This window comes from Mirounga angustirostris, unplaced genomic scaffold (genome assembly GCF_029215605.1).
Source record: "Mirounga angustirostris isolate CCGP_5_RB_7025 unplaced genomic scaffold, mMirAng1.0.hap1 SCAF_9, whole genome shotgun sequence".
Classification (NCBI taxonomy): domain Eukaryota; kingdom Metazoa; phylum Chordata; class Mammalia; order Carnivora; family Phocidae; genus Mirounga; species Mirounga angustirostris.
In genome coordinates, this window is record NW_026991717.1 from 85,827,818 (window position 1) to 85,850,037 (window position 22,220).

The 22,220-nt window shown below is 35.2% G+C and overlaps 1 protein-coding gene across 1 annotated transcript in view; it reads left to right on the forward strand.

The window, feature by feature from the left end:
* TTC6 (tetratricopeptide repeat domain 6) overlaps positions 1–22,220 on the forward strand; it is a 181,922-nt gene that overhangs the window by 89,425 nt on the left and 70,277 nt on the right. Inside the window, exons 7-9 of the mRNA XM_045901971.3 lie at positions 5,104–5,208; positions 14,504–14,596; positions 16,712–16,786. Coding sequence (XP_045757927.1) covers positions 5,104–5,208; positions 14,504–14,596; positions 16,712–16,786 — 273 coding nt within the window. The remainder of the gene's footprint in view (positions 1–5,103; positions 5,209–14,503; positions 14,597–16,711; positions 16,787–22,220) is intronic.

Genomic DNA, 22,220 nt, shown 5'->3' on the forward strand with positions numbered 1-22,220 from the left:
GAGGTCCTCGCGTGGGCATGAACAAGATGGAGAGCCAAACATGGAGTCGGTGTTGTCAACACTCCTACACACTGGGAACCTGACAGACTCATGGTGAGAGACACACATTTTCCAAATTTCTCATTTTTGCTAACAGCTTAAATTTTTTCATTGGCACAAATACTCTCAAGGGTTTTATTTGAAATGACAGGATTGCTTCATTCATTTTCAAGATAATGCTTGCCATATATTCATCTGAATGAACAGTTTGATGTTTGTCCTCTCAAATGAAAATGGTCGCTAGTTCAGTTCACAACTCTAACAGTAGCACATGGGTTTTTCCTCAAAACCACCATCCTACTTCACTGTGGCCACAGGAACACTTTATGTGTACTTCTCATTTAGTTGCATTGATGCATACTTAAAAAAAGATGTGTGCTTAAAAGTTAAGATGTAATAAAATTAACAATCTTTCCTGCTTTCTGGTGGGCACTTTTAAGGAGCGGGTGCTCTGATTCATGCTAAGGTGCCATCAGTTTTGTTCAAATTTTTTTTTTTTTTACCATCAGTGCAAATTTCAACACAGAGGAAAGGCAAATAGCCTCTAAATATTATTGAGTGAATAGTTTTCAATTGTGGAAAGGTATTGAAAAGGTCTTGAAAAGCCCCTTATAAAGGTCTTGAGCTATTTAGAGTCTCAGACCACATTTTGAAAAGTCTCATTCATCCTTATGTTTCACTTATATGAAGCTTAATTTACCCCTAGGAACTAATTTGCATGTCTCTCTCCCTTAGTGAACAGAATATTCTGATTTTTGCTCTTCAATGTGAACATGAGTTATTGTATTGGCTTGTAATATACATAGTAACCATAGGGGTTGTGCAGGTGTTACTACACTAAGTCAAGCTTGTTGCTTAATAGTAATTCAGTTTGATGTGCAATCTCGATCTTCCTGTTAAGTACTAGCAGCTACCAACCCTGTCATTTCTAACCATTTTTCCTAGTTCTTAGAAAGTTCTGAGAATTGCAGGGGAAGTCAATTTACCACAATGAGTGTTTCTTCACTAGTTTAATTTGATAAATTCTCTCCTGAAGGTGCACCTGTGCTTTTCCTTAATAGCAAAGTTTCTGCTTGCTTAGTGATACATTTTCCTCTCTTCCCACTTGGAGGGTTGTATCTTGCTTACTTCTAGGGAAATCATTTTATTCTGGAGGCTTACCCTGCTGGACATCTATCTACTACATGGAAGGAATTACTGTATTGTATGTGTCCTATCATTTGAATGCCTGAGATTGTCTTAATTTCTAGGTCATCTTTGGAAGAAGAGTTGTCAGCTGATTTTGGAAGATTTTATTCATCTTTTAGCAATGACTTCCTGGCTCTAGGTCTATACAGCATAAAGTGATACAGTGTGCCCAGCAAAACAGAGGACAAGTGAGATGGAAACTTAATTTTGAATTCATATGGTGGACAAATTAACCTGGCAACTGCAAAATCTGCTTTTTGCTAAATACTCTGTTGGTACTTGGGAAATGTGATCAAGTGTATGGAATGGTTTAAGTATACCTGACTAGAAATAAAAGTGGTCAAGACTCAATGTCACCTTGTAATTGTGGATCTTTATTTACTGTGTTTAGGTCTTTGTATATTACTCTAAAAAGTCTGTAACATCCATACTCTAGGAGATGTCACTCTTAAGGTTTCATAGTTAATGCTATAGTAATGCTTGCAAATTAATGCTTTAAAATTATTTGAGGTCATTTTTCTAGTGAAAAATCTTTTTGGGGAAAATGAATAGTCCAATTAAGTGTTATTAAAAGTCAATGGAAATATAATTACCAATAATACCATGCATTCAAGCAGCCATTATTTTTAAAATCTTACCACATTTTCTTGAAGATTTTGTCATGAATGCCTGATTAATTTTTATGTCTCCAACTATTTTTTAAAAAGATTTATCCATTCATTTGAGAGAGAAAGAGAGCGCATGCATGCATGTTCAGGGGAAGGGGAGTGGGTAGGAGGAGAGAATCTCCAGGAGAATCCCCACTGAGTGCGCAGCCCAACATGGGTCTCAATCCCAAGACCCTGAGATCACCACCTGAGCCAAAATCAAGAGTTGGACGCTCAACTGACTGAGCCATCCAGGCACCCGAATGCCTCTATTTTTAAAAATAATTTTGTCTTTTATTGTTTGCTTTATTATTATTTATTGTTAATGAACTTTATTTTGTAGAATTGTTTTAGAGTACAGAAAAGTTACAAAGGTAGTATAGAGGTTTCCCATATATTACATATCCTGTTTCCCCTGTTATTAATATGATAATATTGGATTGAATAGTGGCCCCAAAGAGATATGTTCAAGTCCTACCCCACAGTACCTGTGAATGTTACCTTATTTGGAAATAGGGTCTTTGCAGATATAATTCAGGGTCTTGGGATGAATCCTGGATTTAGAGTGGGCCCTAAATCCAATAGGACAGGGTCCTTATAAGAGGAAAATGCCACTCAAACACACAGGGAGGAAGACCGTGTGACAGCAGAGGCAGAGATTGGAATGATGCAGCTGCAAGCTAAGGAATGCCAAGGACTGATGACAACCACTTGAAGCTAGAAAGAAGCAAGGAAGGATTCTTCCCAGAAACTTCAAAGGAGCATGGACCTTCCTACAACTTGATTTTGGACTTTTAGTCTCCAGAGCAGTGAGAGAATACATTTTTGTTAGTTTAAACCACCCAGTGGTAATTTGTTATGGCAGCCTTAGGAGATTAATACAGCCTACAGTACCATGACCCAATATTTATTCAGTATCATTAACTAAGGTCCATACTTCATTCAGATTTCTTTAGTTTTTGTATAATGTCCATTTTCTGTTACAGGATCCCATCCAGGACACCACATTATATTTAGTTGTCATATTTAGTTGCCTTAGGTTTCTCCTGGCTGTGACAGTTTCTGAGACTTTGAGGGGGTAGTGGTCAGATATTTTGTAGAATGTCCTCCAATTGGGATTTGCCTGATGTGATTTTGGAATTAAGACAACCAAGGTAAAGTGCCATTTTAATCACATCATATCAAAGGTACATATTATCAACATTGTTATCACTGTTGATGTTAACCTTAATCATCTAAGGTAGTGTTTGCCAAGTTTCTTCATTGTGTAGTTTCCCTTTTTCCCTGTTTCCATACTGTAGTCTTTGGAATGTGGAGTTGTGCTCTACCTTCTTGAGGGCAGAGTATAACAAAAAAATTAATCTGTATTTGTGCAAATTTGTCTATTCGTATTTATTTATTCATTCAATTATTTATAGCAGTATGACTCATGGATATTTATGTTGTACTTTGAGTTATACTCCAATAATACTTCATTATTATTATTATTTTGTTAATATATTTTGAGCTTTGGTTATTAAGAGTTCCTTTGGTTGTCTCCTATGTCCCTTCTACATATCCCATTACTGTGGGATCTTTTTTTAAAAACAGGCTCATCTTGTATATTTCTTGCCCCAGTCCATAGAATCAGCCATTTATATAAGAAACCCTAGTTGCCTTTATTGGAGAATGTGATTAGAAACCAAGATCTAGGCATTCAGTGTACTCGTTGGTACCAGGGCAATGTTGCTTCCAGGCCTTCTCAGGTGACACAGCAAGGAAATATGTATGGTATACTAACTCCTGTAAATATTTCCATGTGTAATCATCTATGTCTAAATTAAGCTAAACATGAGTTCATAATGATATCTTCAACTCTAATCCATTACCACATGATCATTCTAACCTCCTCTCTTGCTTTTCTTTTAAACTCCCAAACAGCGATAACCCTGGCTTCTACCATCTTCCATCCATTTACTTAACTGTTCAATTCCAGTGTAGAAGTATCAGAATTATTAACCCATATTTCTGTGGTATACAACTTCAGCAACTAAAGTACAGTGTTATGTACCATTTCTTTTGCCTTTACTTTTGTAGACTATATTCATTTCCAAAGCTACTAAGGTCAGCAACTTCCCCCAACCCCCTTCAGTGAGGTGGTTTCATACTTTTATAATACAGTTAGATTGTTTTGTTATATTCTGCATTCCATCCTGGGATTCCTCTTGATTTCCTAAATGATTTTTTAAAATTTACGTACACAAAAATTCATTCTTTGTGCTCTAAAGTTCAGTAGGTTTTGACAAATGCATAATGTTATAGAGCCACAATTCCAGTATCATATAGAATAATTTCACCTCCCTAAAAAGTCACCTATGCCTGATTAAGTTTTATTTTGAAAAAACAATTATAGAAACCAAACTAACATACACCTGGGGACACTTTATCAAGAATTGATGCTAATTTTTTGTCATACTTGTTTCAGATTTTTTAAAATAAAAGAAATTTAAAAAATAAGAAGTCCTTTTGTACTTTTTTCTAATTCCATTTCTCTTCTTTCTCTTTCAAGGGCAGTTACTGTTACAGTTGCAGTCTTTCTAGTCCATGATTTTATACTTTAATAGATGTATTTGTGACACTAAACAATAAATACTATAGTTCTGCATGTTCTAGAGACATTTATATATGGGACACTATTTTGTATGCATCTTTCTAAAATTTGCTTATTATACTGTCAATAGTATGCTTCTAAGATCCATCTGTGGTTTATAATTTTTGGGCTTGAATAACCTTATAGTATTAGTTATATGACTATGCCATATTTTATTCATCTGTTTTTCTATTAATGGACATTTGGATTGGGCTTTGTTTTTTGCTATTTCATATGGCTGTATGAACATCCTTGTACATATCTCTTCATGAAATGTATAAGAATTTTCTTAAAATATATAGCTGGAATTGAAATTACTGGGTCATAAGGCATGTACATTTTTTCTTTTCCTAGAAACGGCCAGTTTGCCTCCAGTGTCGTTCTAGTAGTTTCCCCACATTCTCAGCATCAGTTAGAATTGCCAACTTTACATTTCTGCTAATCTGATGGGTATGAAAATTTGTCTTTCCCAGACTTTCAGGGGCTGTGGTACCATCAACTCACTATCTAGGCCACTAGAAACACTTTTGATGGGAGTTGGGGTTTTTACACTAGAGATCATTTGTTAGTTTCTAATAGCTTTTTATTTTATTTTCAAAGGTGTCTGCTTATCCAGGATGTACGAAGTTGTTTTGGAATCTAACTCCACCCAAATTCTCTGTTCCAGTATCTGTTATGAAGGAAACTCTATATCCAAAATATGAGGTAACACACAGAATGACTTTTCTCTGTTGTTGTTTAATAATTAAATTGTATAATTGATAATGACATTAAATTGTACTGGACAGTTGCTGTGTAAATTGCCAGACAACTATTGCCATAACTGAGAATGACTGGATGATACTATAGCATTGCACTTATCCATATTACTTTAGCCAGTCAAGAGGATTATTCTGTTTTCTTTTTGAAAAAATACTTTATTTGACTGAGGTTCCAAGATATAGAACTACTAAGGTTGTTTAGAAGATCTTCATGTCATTTTCATTTGCTTTTAAAGTGAACTTTTAGGGGCGCCTGGGTGGCTTAGTTGTTAAGTGCCTGCCTTATTTTTTTTAAAAAAATAAAGTGAACTCTTAGTTAATTTAATGTTAAAAAAAGCTTAACATCACCCAATACGGTTATTGCTCTTTTTTTCTTCTTCCCTTAAAGACTGTTTGCTCTCATTTTATGTTATATTGATTATTTTAAAGCTTAGAAAAGTCAAGAGAAGAAAACCAAGTTCACTTATTATTCTTCTGCAGACAATTACTGTCTGCTTTTTTGGTCCATTTTCTTTCATTGTTAAAAATTTTTCTTCCTTTCTTCATCTCAGGAAACAAACTGAGGGTTGCTGGAGTGATGGGGGTTGGGAGGGATGGGGTGGCTGGGTGATAGACATTGGGGAGGGTATGTGCTATGGTGAGCGCTGTGAATTGTGCAAGACTGTTGAATCACAGATCTGTACCTCTGAAACAAATAATACATTACATGTTAAAAAAAAAAAAGAAGAAGATAGCAGGAAGGGAAGAATGAAGGGAGGGAAATCGGAGGGGGAGACGAACCATGAGAGACTATGGACCCTGAAAAACAAACTGAGGGTTCTAGAGGGGAGGGGGGTGGGAAGATGGGTTAGCCTGGTGATGGGTATTGAAGAGGGCACGTTCTGCATGGAGCACTGGGTGTTATACGCAAACAATGAATCATGGAACACTACATCAAAAACTCATGATGTAATGTATGGTGATTAATATAACATAATAAAAATTTTTTTTCTTCCTCCTCCTTTTCTCTTTACTCCCCTTTCTTCTTCCTTTTAATTTTTTTCCTCTTTTTTTTTTTTTTTAAGATTTTATTTATTTATTTGAGACAGAGAGAATGAGAGAGAGAGCGCACATGAGAGGGGGGAGGGTCAGAGGGAGAAGCAGGCTCCCTGCTGAGCAGGGAGCCCGATGCGGGACTCGATCCAGGGACTCCAGGATCATGACCTGAGCCGAAGGCAGTCGCTTAACCAACTGAGCCACCCAGGTGCCCTAGTTTTTTTCCTCTTAAAACAATTCTGTGATGAACATTATTATGCATAATTTTTTTTATTGTGCATAATTTTTTAATGGTATTTTGGATTATTTTATTTGCATGGGATTTTAGGTAGCTTACTAAAACTCCTATCAGAGAACAATAAAACAGAAGCACCTGGGTGGCTCAGTTGTTAGGCGTCTGCCTTTGGCTCAGGTCATGATCCCGGGATCCTGGGATCGAGCCCCGAATCGGGCTCCCTGCTCAGTGGAAAGCCTGCTTCTCCCTCTCCCACTCCCCCTGCTTGTGTTCCCTCTCTCGCTGTGTTTCTGTCAAATAAATAAATAAAATCTTAAAAAAATTAAAAAAAGAAAACAATAAAACAAAACATTGAAGAAATCATAGGGAGAACATAAGAAGGATAATAGTGTAATCGAGTCAGAGGTAAAATTAAATTAAAAATTTCTGTCCATATATGCTGTTGCTTGAAGTGGAATAATCAATTTACCTCTTAGCTTCTTTGCAACCAAGGCAGGGATGGAATCACATTAATATTTGATCGATTCTGAATGTTAATGTTGAAACATCTTTACGTTTTTTAGATTACTTGGTCATGGTGCATTATGCTTAAATATTATGCAATATTTTATTTTTAATATATATTCATGGTGAAATATGTATGTAGTATCTTTTTTTTCTTTTGTTGGACTCTCCTATTAGGTTTATTCTTGCTTCATAAAGGTAATTGGGTAGCATTTCATTTTTTTTAAATATCCTGAAATTAATGTAACATAAAAATAATCTAGAAAATGCGGAAGAACTCAGTGGAAACATTTGAACCTTTTGGGAAGGTAATTGTTTGACAATTAGAATTTTTTCTTTTCTATAATATTACACTGTATGTTAACATTCAGCAAAGCAATCCTTAGCCTCCCTGACCCCCTCCCCCAGCAGCTGGGATGAGGGCAACCTATGCCTCATGGGTCATTTGATCTTGAGGTCCTTCAAGTTTTTTTTTTTTTTAAGATTTTATTTATTTATTTGAGAGAGAGAGAATGAGAGACAGAGAGCATGAGAGGAGGAGGGTCAGAGGGAGAAGCAGACTCCCTGCCGAGCAGGGAGCCCGATGCGGGACTCGATCCCGGGACTCCAGGATCATGACCTGAGCCGAAGGCAGTCGCTTAACCAACTGAGCCACCCAGGCGCCCCGAGGTCCTTCCAGTTTTTAAACACTGTTTTGACTTGGCATTATTTTAATTTTATTCTTTATCCTTATTAACATAAGAAAATATATTCTTTAGAATACCAGTTTCCCATCCAAGTACTATTGGTATTTGCTTTCCAGTTTTCTGTATGTTCCAATATTGTCTATTAATTCAATGGTATTATAAGTTGTAACCATTTTTACATTGTGGCAGCACTAAGCAGAGCATAGGCTTTCCAATCCATCTTGGATTTGAATCCCACTTACTTTCTGGATAATCTTTACTAGTATCTTAGTTTCTTGAAGTCTCAGTTTTTTTTTTTTATGTAAAATAGGTGTTCTGAGAATTTAGTGAGAGACTATATAGCATATTGCCTAATGAATAATAAGTGCTCAATTAAGAATAGATATAGCTGTTATATTGTCATATAATTCCATTCTTCTGTGGCATATTTCTTTCATTTGATCTATAAAACACTGTGTGTGTGTGTTGGGGGGAGAGGCCTGGCTGGCTCAGTTGGAAGAACATGTGACTCTTGATCTCTGGGTTGTGGGTTCAAGCTCCATGTTGGATGTAGAGATTATTAAAATAAATAAATAAACTTAAAAAAATAAGAATAAAAAATAAAAAACACTGTTGGGGATTTTTCAGCGGTTGTGTTTTATTTATTTCTCCACGTGGTACCAGTAGTTTTTACTTTAGGTGATTAGAAGCTGTTTTATCTTTATTATGAATTTAGCAGTGTTTTACCTTTATTATGAATTCTTTTTCTTATCAATTTTAAGTGACGTACTTTGGCTTTTTTAATGCTGGAATTCTACTGTAATATGGCTAGCCCTCTGTTCTTTTCTGTCTGTGTTCAGGAATATTTTCATTTTAATCCTTTGTTGTTTTTCTTTGTTTTTGTTTCGTTTCAGATGAACCATCTAAGTAGCATATCATTTATTGGTATTATTATTATTATTATTATTTTGTGCTTTCTATCTTTTAAAAATTTTCTTTCTATTCTGTCTTTTGTTAAACCACCATTATTTTCTTTAGCAATATTATTGTTTTTGCTGTTCTGAGTAACAAGGCCTAATAAATTACTTAAGAACTTGCATGAGTAGTATATGAATACTTTAGTGTAGAAAAAATTCAGATGATACAGCCGTGTATGGCATAAAGAGCACTACCCACCTTGAATGCTATCCTTTCCCAGTTCTCTTTTCTCTGAAGTTTACTAATATTAAATGTATTGTATGTATCCTTTCGGACATTTTTTTCATTTATGTAATGCAAGTGTATGTAAATTAATATTTTTACATGTGTGGAATCATGTAATCTATATTATTCTGCATCTTGAGTTTTTTGCTTAAAACATACTTCTGTTGATTCTCATTTATTGAATATTTACTATGAGCCAGACACTGTGCCAGGCACTTCACTTGTATTATTTCATTTGACCCTCCTATGAACCCAGAGAGGTACTAATTTTGTCCCCAATCAAAAAAAGTCCCCTTCTCTCCATTTGTTCTGTTACCCTTTTCCTTACCTCTTCCTGGTGCTAAAAGTCACTAACCCAGTTTAGAAGGGTATATTGTATTTATTGCTGCAGATCAAATTATCCCCAAATTTAGCAGTTTAAAACAAACTATTATTATCTCACACAGTTTCTGAGGATCTGGAATCCACAGTTTCTGGCCTAAGTAGGAGGTTCTGGCTCAAGATCTCTCATGTGGTTTTAGTTAGGATCTCAGCTGAGGCTGCATCATAAAAAACAAAAAAAACAAAGACAAACCTTCTCACAAACCACACTTGCACATATATCTTTGTATACAGATGTGTATTTTTCTATTTGGAATTCCTGATGAAAGTATATGTGTAATTTAAATCTTGAAAGATTATTGTGTATATTTGCATTTCCTTTTCTTAAGTGTAATCTAAACTTTTCATTTATTTAAGAAGATAATATTTTTGGGGGGGAATATGTAATGAGCTAAAAGAAAAAGGTTCATAACATAAAGTATATTAAAGATTGCCTTAGTGTAAGATTGGTGAATATTAATTTGCATAAGTAGGCATGGCATCCATGAAAATGTGATGCTCATATCTCCTTCAAGAGAATCTGTTGACATAATCTTGACTGCCATCCTCCAGCTGTTGTCCTGTAGATCTATCATGGCATTTGCTCTAAGGCCATTTTTCCTCTGGGCTGCTTCTAGCCAGTGACTGAACACAACAGGTTTGCTAGAGGTGACCCATACCTGCTTGATGTGGGATTGTTTCAACAGGCAGTTTTGGCTCAGGAACTTTCCATCTGCCTGGCTGAATGTGATCTGAAGCTCTTCCTGCTTGCTCCTTCCTCTCTTCGCCTTTCACAGGTGTCAGCTGCATCATGGTCTGAAGGTTTCCTACTGCTCCCTCTCTTTGTCGCCTCCACTGGTAGCATCTGCTTCTAACTGAATTGACCCAGCTGGGGGGTAATATGAGTAATATGTAATATTACTCAATATACTGTAGTGAGTACAATATTTTCCAAATTCTATGTTTATAAGTAGGGGCATGTATTTTTCTCTCTTCGTATTTAGAAAATGTGAGTATAGGGAATTGAAAGTAGAAAGAAGTTTCTGAACAGAAGTAAGAACTGTAGCAAGACTCAGATTGGTTTGTAACCAGGACTGGTTACAACTGGTGATGACAGAGTAATCCATTAGAAAGATGGTCCAAAAGTCAGTCAGTGCTGGTGGTTGTTCATACCCAATGACTAGAAGAAAAAGGATCCAAAAGGACTTCTGGCATAAAGAGATGGCCCAGGACACTTTTCATGCATCCTAACTGGAATCAGACCTTTGTTCAAAGAATCCTTTGTTCAAAGGTTCCTTTGAATGGGAAATAGTATGTAGATACAAAGGTCTGTATGCCCTGTGTTTTAAAGGTAAATTTAAAATGTTTATATATATTGTGATAACTGATATTTTTTGTTTTATCCTGACATATAATTTATGTTTTTTATTAACTCTGCCTTTGTTTGTTTCATTTTCTTCTTTTATTCCTTTTCTTAAATTTATCTTTTTTGTTGTTCCTTTTTTAAAAAAAATTCAGTAGTCTAGATATATATTCAGGTTTTATTTTTACTTTTTCAACTATTTTGATAAATTGTGTTTTATTAACCCTATTTTGGATTATATACTATTTCTTATTCTTATGGTGGTTTCCCTGGATAGACATCTTTAACTTATCAAAATCTTGTGTTAATCAGTATCTTTATACTCTTCCAGGAAAATACAATGACTTTAAAACCTTTCAATTCCATTTACCCCTTTTGCCTTAATATGTTTTTACTTTGTTATATTCTTAGATCTTTATCTTTTAAAACCCTCAAAACATTACATTTTATACAATATTTCTTATATTTTACCCATATATTTATCCCTCTCTCTTTTTCTTTTCTTTTTTTTTTTTCCCCTAGCATCTCAGAACTTTGTCTGGAATCATTTTACCTTTTGCCTGAAATATATCTTTAGAATTTGCATTAAGGGAAGTAGGAAGTCTGCAATTAATGAAAATATTGGTTTTTCTGTTTCGAATGTCTTTATATTAGCTCATTCTTGAGAGAGATTATACCTGGGTATGATGTATATTGCAGATATTTTATTCTCCAGCATCCACTGTTGCTATTGGGAAGTAAGTCTTAAATGTGAAATTTTGAGGATAACAGATTCCTTGCTTCCTCCGAAACTGGCTACTTTTAAGTTTTTCTCTTTTCTTCCCTATTTTCATTATGATGTGGCTAGCTGCAGATTTCTTTAAAATTTATGCTTTGGAATTATTGGGATTTTTGAATATGTGACTTGATGTCTTTCATCAACTGTGGAGAATTTTTAATCTTTATCTTTTCAAATGTTGCCTCTGTTCATTCTCTTTCATTTTCTGGGACTTTAGTCATAGGTATTAGCTACCTTTTTCCTCTTGATGATGGATTCTGGATAATTTCCCTTCTGATCTGTCTTATAGTTCAAGTTTATAAATTCTTTCTTCAGTTGTGTCTAAGATACTGTTAAACTTGTTTATTGTATTTTTAAATTTGCTTTTGTGTTTTTCTTTTTAGAATATTTATTTTTTTCTCCAAATCTATTTTGTTTTGGTGTTTTATTTCTTTATGTGTCTGTCTTTAAATGTTTATTATTGTATTTAAAACATTATTTTTAGGAAACCTTTGAGACCAAGAATGACAGTTTCTTTCTCCAGAGAAATTTTTTGTCAAATTTTTTAGTACTCAGAAACAGTCTTAGTCTAAGGCTGAGGCTTGAGTTTCTTTGACCACCCTTGTGATGGAACCGAGGCTGAAAGTCTACACAAAGGCTGATTTACTTCCCCTCACTCTTTTTTTCTTTTTTTAAGAGGTTTAAAAAAATTTTTTTTTTTTAAAGCAGGCTCCACACCCAACATGGGACTTGAACTCAGGACTTGATCTCTTGAGATCAAGAGTCACATGGTCTACTGACTAAGCCAGCCAGGCACCCCTACATCTATTCATCTTAATCTGATGGTGTAGCATCCTGTAGCCTTGGATACTTGCATATTTTGTATATGTATAATGTTATACAGTATATTACATATATGTAAATATATATAAATAAATCAGTCTCCATGCCACGGGTAAGTTTTGGGCTTCAATTTCTATCACCATTGCCCCAAGAAGTTGTCAGTCTGCAGCTCAGACTTGCAGCTGCTTTGGCAAACATCATGAGAACAAAAGCATCTTGAATACTGGGCTTACTTTTCCAGGTTCTTGCCTTTTCTTAGATTTTGGCTCAGTATCTCTTCATCATCATGTTGGCTTTTTGATGCTTTGAAGATTGCAGTTTTTGTATTATAAGTAGCTTTCTTAGTTTTCCTTAGTAGAATTACCTAGCCTGCCATAATTAGAAGCAGAGTCATAACTGACTTTTAAAGTAGCAAAACTGGTTCCATTTCTATCTGCATCCTAGCTTTTATTGGGTGCATACCAGTTTTAGCAGTATCTCTGGAGTGGAGCAGGAGGATTTTTACATCATATATCATATAAGCAATGGTTGCTCTCTCAAGACACATTAGTTTGGTCACTATCTTGGCAGTTTCCAAGATAAGGTTCCATATGAACCATGTTCTCTTTTTAAAAAGCAACCATTGGGGCACCTGGGTGGCTCAGTTGGTTAAGCATTTGACTCTTGATTTCAGCTCAGGTCATGATCTCAGGGTTGTGAGATTGAGACCCATGTTGGGCTCTGCCCTGGGCATGAAGCCTGCTTGAGATTCTCTCTCCCTCTCTCTCTGCCCCTCCCCATCTCTCTCTTTCTAAAAAAAAGGAAAAAGAAAATAAAAGAAAAAAAAAGCAACCATTGATAATTAGCAAGTTTTGCTGTTTTGATATCTGTAAAATACAGTATTAAGGCTTTTGTCCTTGTTATTGTTAAAAGCATTTCCTTAAATATACAATAGCTGCTATTCCGTCATATTTGAATATTTTGTGTAAACATATGACAAAATAGTTCCATAGTCTCTTGTGTATCACGTAGTTTATCTCTGAAGAGCAACAGTGACCAATTATCCTTCTGCTATGTTTAGTAATTCTCTTACCTTACACTATGCTATAGCTGCATTATAAAAATACAATAGAAGATGAATAAAAATCAATGCTGGTGATTCCTAAATTACCCATAGCCTTTTCCATATCTGCTCCATTCTCAGTGATAATTTCATGGTATTTTTTTTAAATTTTATTTATTTATTCATGAGAGACAGAGAGAGAGAGAGAGGCAGAGGGAGAAGCAGGCTCCCAAGGAGCAGGGAGCCTGATGTGGGACTCGATCCCAGGACCCTGGGATCATGACCCGAGCTGAAGGCAGACGCTTAATCATCTGAGCCACCTCATGGTATTTTTAAAAGCTAATTTTCTAGGGCTCCTGGGTGGCTCAGTTGGTTAAGTGACCGCCTTCGGCTCAGGTCATGATCCTGGAGTCCCGGGATCAAGTCCCGCATCGGGCTCCCTGCTCAGTGGGGAGTCTGCTTCTCCCTCTGACCCTCCTCCCTCTCATGCTCTCTGTCTCTCATTCTCTCTCTCTCAAATAAATAAATAAAATCTTTAAAAAAAAAAGCTAATTTTCTATTGAATAAATATTTTTTGAATTTGAAATTTTAGTTGTTTGAGACCTAAACATTTAAGCAAAGTAGCAGCATGATTTAATTCATCATAAATACACCAAGATGTCAAACTTAGATCTTCTAGTTGTTTTTCTATATCCAAATCACTGATTATAAGATAGAAGAATAACACATTTAATAATAATTGTAATGATTGCAGCAGTTCATCCTTACAACAATAAATACACATATATAACTTAATTGATGGAGTTTGAATTATAAGGCATTTAAAGAGAATTTCAGTCCAATAAAAATTTAGAATGCTTACCTGTATTTGACAGTGAATAGTCCTATATTGACAATAAATCCAAATAAGTCTTATACATAATTCTGATATTTGTATACTAAATCGATTCAATGCTACCTATGAGATCACAGTATCACGGATTGCTTGTAAGATTAGTGATGCCAGAAATTAGGTAGAAGTATCTATTTGGCTAACGGTCAACACGGAAGCCAAATTGTGGGTTTGGGTCAAATACTAAGGCTATAGCTGGGCTTTTGATGTGTCTGGTAAATGTTGTCTATACTTCTACCTTTTCTATACATTTTTCTTTGGGTAATAATGTGTGCTATGAACTAACAGCGATCATAAGCTTTTTAAAGTATAATTTAAAACTGTTATCTTTTTATTACAGAGTATTCAAGCAAGCAAAATTTTAACTGAGAGATTTTCAGCTGAAACCAAGGAAAGTGTCATTATTTTAAATCAGCATAGCAGAAGTACTAGGGTATGTACAATTTTTATTCTAAATTGTGGGTTGGTTGCTTTATCTGCCTATAGCTCAGATATATTATTTCTAGTAGTTCTGGAAATTATTTCTTGGTGCTTCCTCAGTCAGGGAAATGCCTCAGAACATTCACTTCTGGTGTCTTTGCTGAGGACACATTTCCTCTTTTTCAAATATGTTGCCTTTGTGACACTTAGAAGATGTTACTTACTAATTAATAGCAGAATATCTGATTTTCCTAAAATTTTGAAAATTTCTGGTCTTGCGCTCATTTATCACTTCTTGCCTAGGTCTTAAATGATTAAAGAAACATGTTTGTGAATGTTTGGGCCAAATGGGGGGATTGGTTATGGCCATGAAACAGTAAAACTAAATTCTCTAAACAGTGATTAGACTCAGGCTCATGATTTTGTTATCATTGTAGTGTATCCAAGTAAGTTAATTAAATAATAAACATAATTGGAGAGAAAAGAGATAGTGATTGAGAGAAGTTGAGAGAAGAAGAAAAGTTGGAAGTATACATAATTGGTTTGATAGATGTCCTGAACTTTATGGGGGACAAATAAAAAACAGTTTTATTTTTCTCCCATTAGTGCCTTCAGGCCTCGGCTCCCCTTGATGGCTCCCCTTGATGCTGAATGGCACATAGTACAAAGTCTTAGGGCAGTGGGACAAATCAAATCCTATTCTAGTTAGTTAACTAGGTTAAAGATATGTCTATGCCTCCTCCTTTATCCCCCATACAGTTTAATACCTTTTTTTTTTTTTGGAGGGGATAATGTTTCTAATTAATACAGATCACTTTTTTTTTCTCTTTTCTTTATAGCACTTACTAAATATTTGTCCTTATGTGTGTTTGATCTTTTTATGCCTCACCAGGCTGGGGTCACAGCATTCTTCATCACTGTTTTATCCATATCGCCTAGAGTAGTAGCCATCACATAAAAAATAGCTGAACCAAGGAATGTCCCTTTCTAGTTTGGAATGCCATGTACGCTTTCTGGACTATTGTAGTAGCACTACATACACCTACCTGTCACATATTCCCATTTTTAGTAGCTGCTTCTTCCAACCCATCCTCCTACTGCCTCCTGCTGTATTCTTAAAACACAGGCATACTTATGTCACTCATTTCTCAAACTGTAACTCCACCTACCAAATAAAGTCAAAGTGCTTCATTGAGCTTCATAACCTGGCCTCAACTATACTTTCTGTCTTATCTCCCACTATACTTCTGCTTTTGTGTCGCCCCCACCTACCCTGTACTCCACCTGCATCCAAGTCCTTGGGGACTAAAACCCCCTGCATTTTGACATTTCTCTGGGCTTGTTTAGGCTGTTCCATTGGCCTGGAATATTCTCAGCTCTATCTCAGTCTACGGAAATGTTGCTACCTTTCACAGGCCCGCCCTGTGTCACCTCTTCCAACCAGTCTATCCAGGTGCCATCCCATTGAGAACTGACCTCTCCCTACCCTATGTTCTCTTCACGCTGCGTCCATTTGTGCCCTCTTTAGTCAGTGCCACAGCTGCTTTGGATTATAGTTACTTCTTTTCTTTCTGTTTCCACCATTATATTGGTTGAGGATATGGAACATATCAATTTTTTCTGTACTTTCTACACTATTTAGTATAGTAGTATTTCCCAGCTCTTTCAGTATAATAGCTCACATTGTAAGTGATGGTATTTGTATGGTCTGGTGGAGTAAAATGTTGAGGTTGCTTATAATTAGAGGTGACTGTTCAGAGGACAGTAGCTGCTTCAGGTCCCACTTGTGCAGCCTCTGTGCTAAGGGGACTCATGGATCAGGATATTTATGGCACATTTATACATATATGCCACTTGCACTAACCAGAACACTTTGCTAAGTGTTTGTTGTATCAAGTTGAATTTTAAAATTTAAGATAGTTTCTATTATTATACAGTTTTCTAAATTAATTGATGGATTTTCAGTAAATCCATCCAATAAGAACGTGTATTTTAATTAGCATTTCATTAAATTTACCTAAGCATTTCATTAATTTACCTAAGCAGCTATCAGTCAATTGTCATATGATATTTTACTTTACCAAATAGTATCTATAGTCAATGCATATTTATCATTTGATTATTTCAGTTTTTTTTCCTAAGAAAATCTGCATCATTTGAAAATATCCAAAAATGTTTCAGCACATCATCTCCACAATTAAAGGTATGATAATTTTTTAGTTTTTATTATTCAAAGGAAATGTTTCTATTTTTAGTAATAATCACTATTGATGCTTATTTTGTTTGCTTTCCTGAAATAATGTAGTCAGTTGATTCATTCAGAACTGATTAAAAGTTTGGATTTAAGTGTGTATTTGGTAGCTACTGTAAAATTGGTTGGTCGTGCCAATTTAAGATTTTCAACAGCTCTTGGGAGTATCTCATGTTCATAGTTTGACTTTACCTGGTATATTATAAGTCAAGTCATTATAACATTGACCTACATTTGTATTGGGCTCCCAATTTCAAAGCATTTTCATGGACACTATTCCAGTCTGGTCTTGAGCTTCACAACATTCCGAGAGAAGGAAGGCGAGCAGATATTATCTTTGTTTCATGTGTGAAAAAGCAAAGGTCAGAAAGTAATAAATGGCAGAGCTAGACCTTCGACCCACACCCCCTCTTACTAAATGCAATGTACTTTCCTCTGCACCAATAATCCATAGGCTTTTTGGAACAGCTGGTTCTTACCTCCATGGCATTGACATCTAGCTTCCAGCTTTTGTTTTCTCCCTGAAATCTTACAAATCTTTCCTGATTCTTTGTTACTTGCTTGTAACTTGCTTTTAACCTGCTTCACGTTAGCCTGTTTCCTATGTCATTTCTGAGATTCTCTTTTCTTACCGGCCTTTTGATTCCTCTGTTTTATATCCCTATACAATCACACTATCCTTAAGATTCTTTATTGGCCTATAAGTGACATGTAGCATTATATTAGTTTCAAGTGTAAACCATGATTCAGTATTTGTACGTATTGCAATATGATCACCACAATAAGTCTAGTTAACATCCGTCACCACACACAATTACACATTTTTTTTTCTTGTGATGAGAATATTTAAGATCTACTCTCTTGGCAAGTTTCAAATACACAATACAGTATTTTAAGTATAGTCACTATGGTGTATTATATCCCCAGGACTTACTTATTTTATAATTGAATTTTGTACCTTTTGACTATTATTACCCATTTCATCCATCACCCACTCCTTGCCTCTGGCAACCACCAATCTATTTTCTGTATCTATGCGTTGTTGTTGTTGTTGTTGTTAAAATGCCACATATAAGTGAGATCATGTAGTAATTGTCTTTCACTGTCTGACTTATTTAACTTACTTATTTTACTTAGTATGATGTCCTCAGGGTCCATCCATGTTATTGCAAATGGCAGAATTTCCTTTTTTTTAAATGGCTGAATAATATTTCATTATGCATATATATATACATATATATATATGTATATATATATGACATTTTCTTTATTCATTCATCCATTGATGAGCACTTAGGTTGTATCTATATCTTAGCTATTGTGACTAATGCTGTAAGGAATAAGGGAGTGAAGATATCTCGTCAAAATCCTGATTTCATTTCCTTTGGGTATATTCCCAGAAGTGGGATTAGATCTAGGGTAGTTCTATTTTTAATTCTTTGAAACTCCATACTGTTTTCTGTAGTGGCTGCACCAATTTACATTTCCATCAATAGTGCACAAGGTTCCCTTTTCCCCATAGCTTTGCCAACACTGGATATCTCTCGTCTTTTTTATAATAGCCATTCTACCTCTTTATTTTTTGTGTATCTGTCATAGGTTTTGGGTTTGTGGTTACCTATAGGTTCATATATAACACCCAAAGTAAATAGCAGTCTATACAAATTTGATGGCCTTTTAAGTTCAAGGACATTCTGAAAAACAAACAAAAAACAGAAAAAGAAAAATAACTTCTTTCTTTTCCCTTTTTACTCCCACCTCCACATTTTATGCATACGTTGCCATATTTTACATCTTTTTATTCATAATTTTCCTATGTCTAATTCTGGCCATTTCTGTTCCACTTAAAGAAGTCCCTTTAGCATTTCTCGCAAGGATGGTTTAGTGGTGATAAAGTCCTTTATCTTTCGTTTGTCTAGGAAACTCTTTATCTTTCCTTTAAATCTGAATGATAACTTTGTGGGGGTAGAGTATTCTTGGTTATAGGTTTTTTCCTTTCAGCACTTTGAATGTATTATGCCACTTTCTTCAGGCCTGCAAAGTTACTGCTGAAAAATCAGGTGATAGCCATATAGGTTTTCTCCTGTTGGTAACTTTTTGTTTCTGTCTTGCTGCTTTTAAGATTCTCTTTTTATCTTTAATCTTTGACATTTTAATTATTATGTGCTGTGGTGTGGACCTCCTTGGGTTCATCTTGTTTGGAACTCTCTGTGTCTCTTGGACTTGGATGTCTATTTCCCTCCCTAGGTTAGGGGAGTTTTCAGTTATTATTTCTTCAAATAAGTTTTCTACACCTTTCTCTCTCTTCTTCTTCTTTTGGGACCCCTATCATGTGAATGTGTGTTTGCTTGAGGTTGTCCAAGAGATCTCTTAATCTATCCTCATTTTTGAAAATTCTTCTCTCTTTTTGCTTTTCATCTTGAATGCTTTCCATTACCCTGTCTTCCAGATCACTGATACATTCTTCTGCATCCTCTAATCTACTGTTGATTCCCTTTACGATGTTTTTTATTTCCATTATTGTATTCTTCAACTCTAATTGGTTCTTTTTTTATATTGTCTATCTCTTTATTGAATATCTCATTGAGTTCTTCCACTCTTTTGTCCAGCCCAGTGAGTACTTAAGGATCATTACTTTAAATTCTTTATCAGGCATATTGCTTATCTCTGTTTCATTTATTTATTTTTTTCTGAGGTTTTTTTTTGTTCTTTCTTTTGGAGCATATTCCTCTGTCTCCCCATATTGCTTGACTTTCTGCCTTTGTTTCTATGGACTAGATGGAACAGCTACTTCTCCTAAATTTGAGGGAATGGTCTTGTGTACAGTGTCCCCTGTGTTGACTGTGTGTGCTTGGTGGCTTTTGCTGGCTGGCTGGATCCGTGGCTGTACATGTCAGTTGCTCTTTTAAACCATGGCTTTTTACAGAAAGAAGAAAATAATAATAAAATAACAAAAGGAAAAAGGAAAAAGAGAAAAGAAGGAAAAAAGAAGAAAAAAGAAAAAACCCCAAAAGGACAAAAATAAAAGCAAAACAAGACAAATAAAAAGTACTAAAAAAATTAATGAAAAATTAAAAAAAAAAAAACTAAAAGAAACAAACAAGAATCTTGGTTTATTTTCTGTGCCCCAGCACCACAGGGGCTGGTGTGGACTTGTGGACTCTGGGCTTATGAGGTAATAAGCTCACTGTGATGACTGGACCCAACAGTTATGGTATCCAGACCCTGCTCCTGTCTAGGCTTTTAAGATGGAGGATGGATGTAAACTGTGTTGTTCTCTAGTTCCTCTGACTGGAGAGCTTCCCAATGCTCCTCCTCCATTTGGCACAGTTCCAGTGTTGTCTCTTTTATATGCTAGTTGTTCTTTTAAACCATGGCTTTTTTTCTGTGTCCAAGGATAGATGAATCTGTTTCCAGTTCCTCAGTACTATCCCTCCCCACTGCTGTTTGCAGGATCAGGGGTGGAGGTTCCCTCTGTTACCATGTCTCCATCTCTCTTGCTGTTCTTTTTTTGTCATTCTATCTTTGATTGTTCAGAAGCTGTTCAGATGGCCCTCAGTTCTTCAGGAGAAATTGTTCTGTAAAAAGGTATAATTTGGGGGGGCACCTGGGTGGCTCAGTTGTTAAGCGTCTGCCTTCAGCTCAGGTCATGATCTCAGGGTCCTGGGATTAAGCTCCATTATCAGGCTCCCTGCTCAGCGGGAAGCCTGCGTCTCCCTCTCCCACTCCCTCTGCTTGTGTTCCCTCTCTCACTGTGTCTCTCTCTGTCAAGTAAATAAATAAAATCTTAAAAAAAAAAAAAAAGAGGTGTAATTTGGTGTGTTCTGTGGAGGAAGTGAGTTCAGGGTCTTGCTATGCTGTCATCTTGGATGGGAAACCCTCCCTATAATAGCCATCCTAACAGGTTTAAGGTGATATCTCATTGCGTGGGTTTTTTTTTTTTTTTTTTTTTATTTGAGAGAGAGACAGACAGAGATAGCAAGAGATAGCAAGGGAGAGCAAGAGCAGAGAGCAGAGCTGGTTCAGCTTTTTATGAACCCATTGACCATTTGTATGTCTTTGGAAAAAAATCCCTATTCAGTTGCTCTGGTCATTTTTTAATTGGATTTTTTGTTTTTTTTTCCTATTGAGTTATAAGAATTCCTTATATATTTTGGATATTAACCCCTTATCAGATAGATGGTTTGCAAATATTTTTCCCATTTTATAGGTTGCTTTTTCATTTTGCTGATTGTTTATTTTGCTGTGCAGAAGCTTTTTAGTTTGATGTAGTCCCACTTGTTTATTTTTGCTTTTATTGTTTGTACTTTAAGTGTCATAGCCAAAAAAGTTATTACTAAGGCCAATATGAAATAGCTTTTCCTTATGTTTTCTTTTTTTCCCCTTATGTTTACTTCTAGTAGTTTTATTTTTTAAGAATTAAAATTTAAGTCTTTAATTTTTGTGAGTAGTGTAAGATAGGAAAATTCATTCTTTTGCATATGAATATCTAGTTTTCTCAACATAATTTATTGGAGATGGTCATTTCCTCATTGAATATTTTGGCTTCTTTGTCAAATATTAGTTGACCATATATGCATGGGATATTTCTGGACTGTTGATTCTGTTCCATTTGTCTATGTGTTTGTTTTTATGCCAGTACCATACAGTTTTGACTACTGTAGTTTCGTAATAAAGTTCAAATTCTGGAATTGTGAAGCCTCCATCTTTGTTCTTCTTTCTCAGGAGTGCTTTGATTATTCAGGGTCTTTTGTGGTTCCATATGAATTTTAGGATTATTTTTGCTATTTCTGTGAAAAGTGACATTGGAATTTTGGTAGGGATTGTATTGAATCTATTAATGGCTTTGGTAATGTGGACATTTTAAAATACTAATTTTTCTGATTTATGAGCATGAAATATCTTTCATTTATTTGTGTCTTCTTCAGTTTCTTTCATCATTGTATTTTAATTTTCAGTATACAAATGCTTCACCTCTTTGAATAAATTTATTCCTAACTAATTTTATTATTTTTGATGCTATTATAAATGGAATTACTTTATTTCTTTTTCAGATAATTCATTGTTAGTGTACAGAAATGCAATTGACTTTTGTATGTTGATTTTGTAACCTACAAGTTTACTGAATTCATTAATTAGTTCTAACAGTTTTTCACTGGAGCCTTTGGAGTTTTGTCTATATAAGATTATGTCATCTGCAAATAAAATAGAGACAATTTTACTACTTTCTTTCTAATTTGGATGCCTGTTTTCCAGATTGCTTTGGCTAAGACTTCCAGTACTAAGAGCAAGAGTGAGTATTCTTGTCTTGTTCCTGATCTTAGCAGGAAAGTTTTCAGTCTTTTACTGTTGATCATGATATTAGCTGTGGGTTTATCATACATGG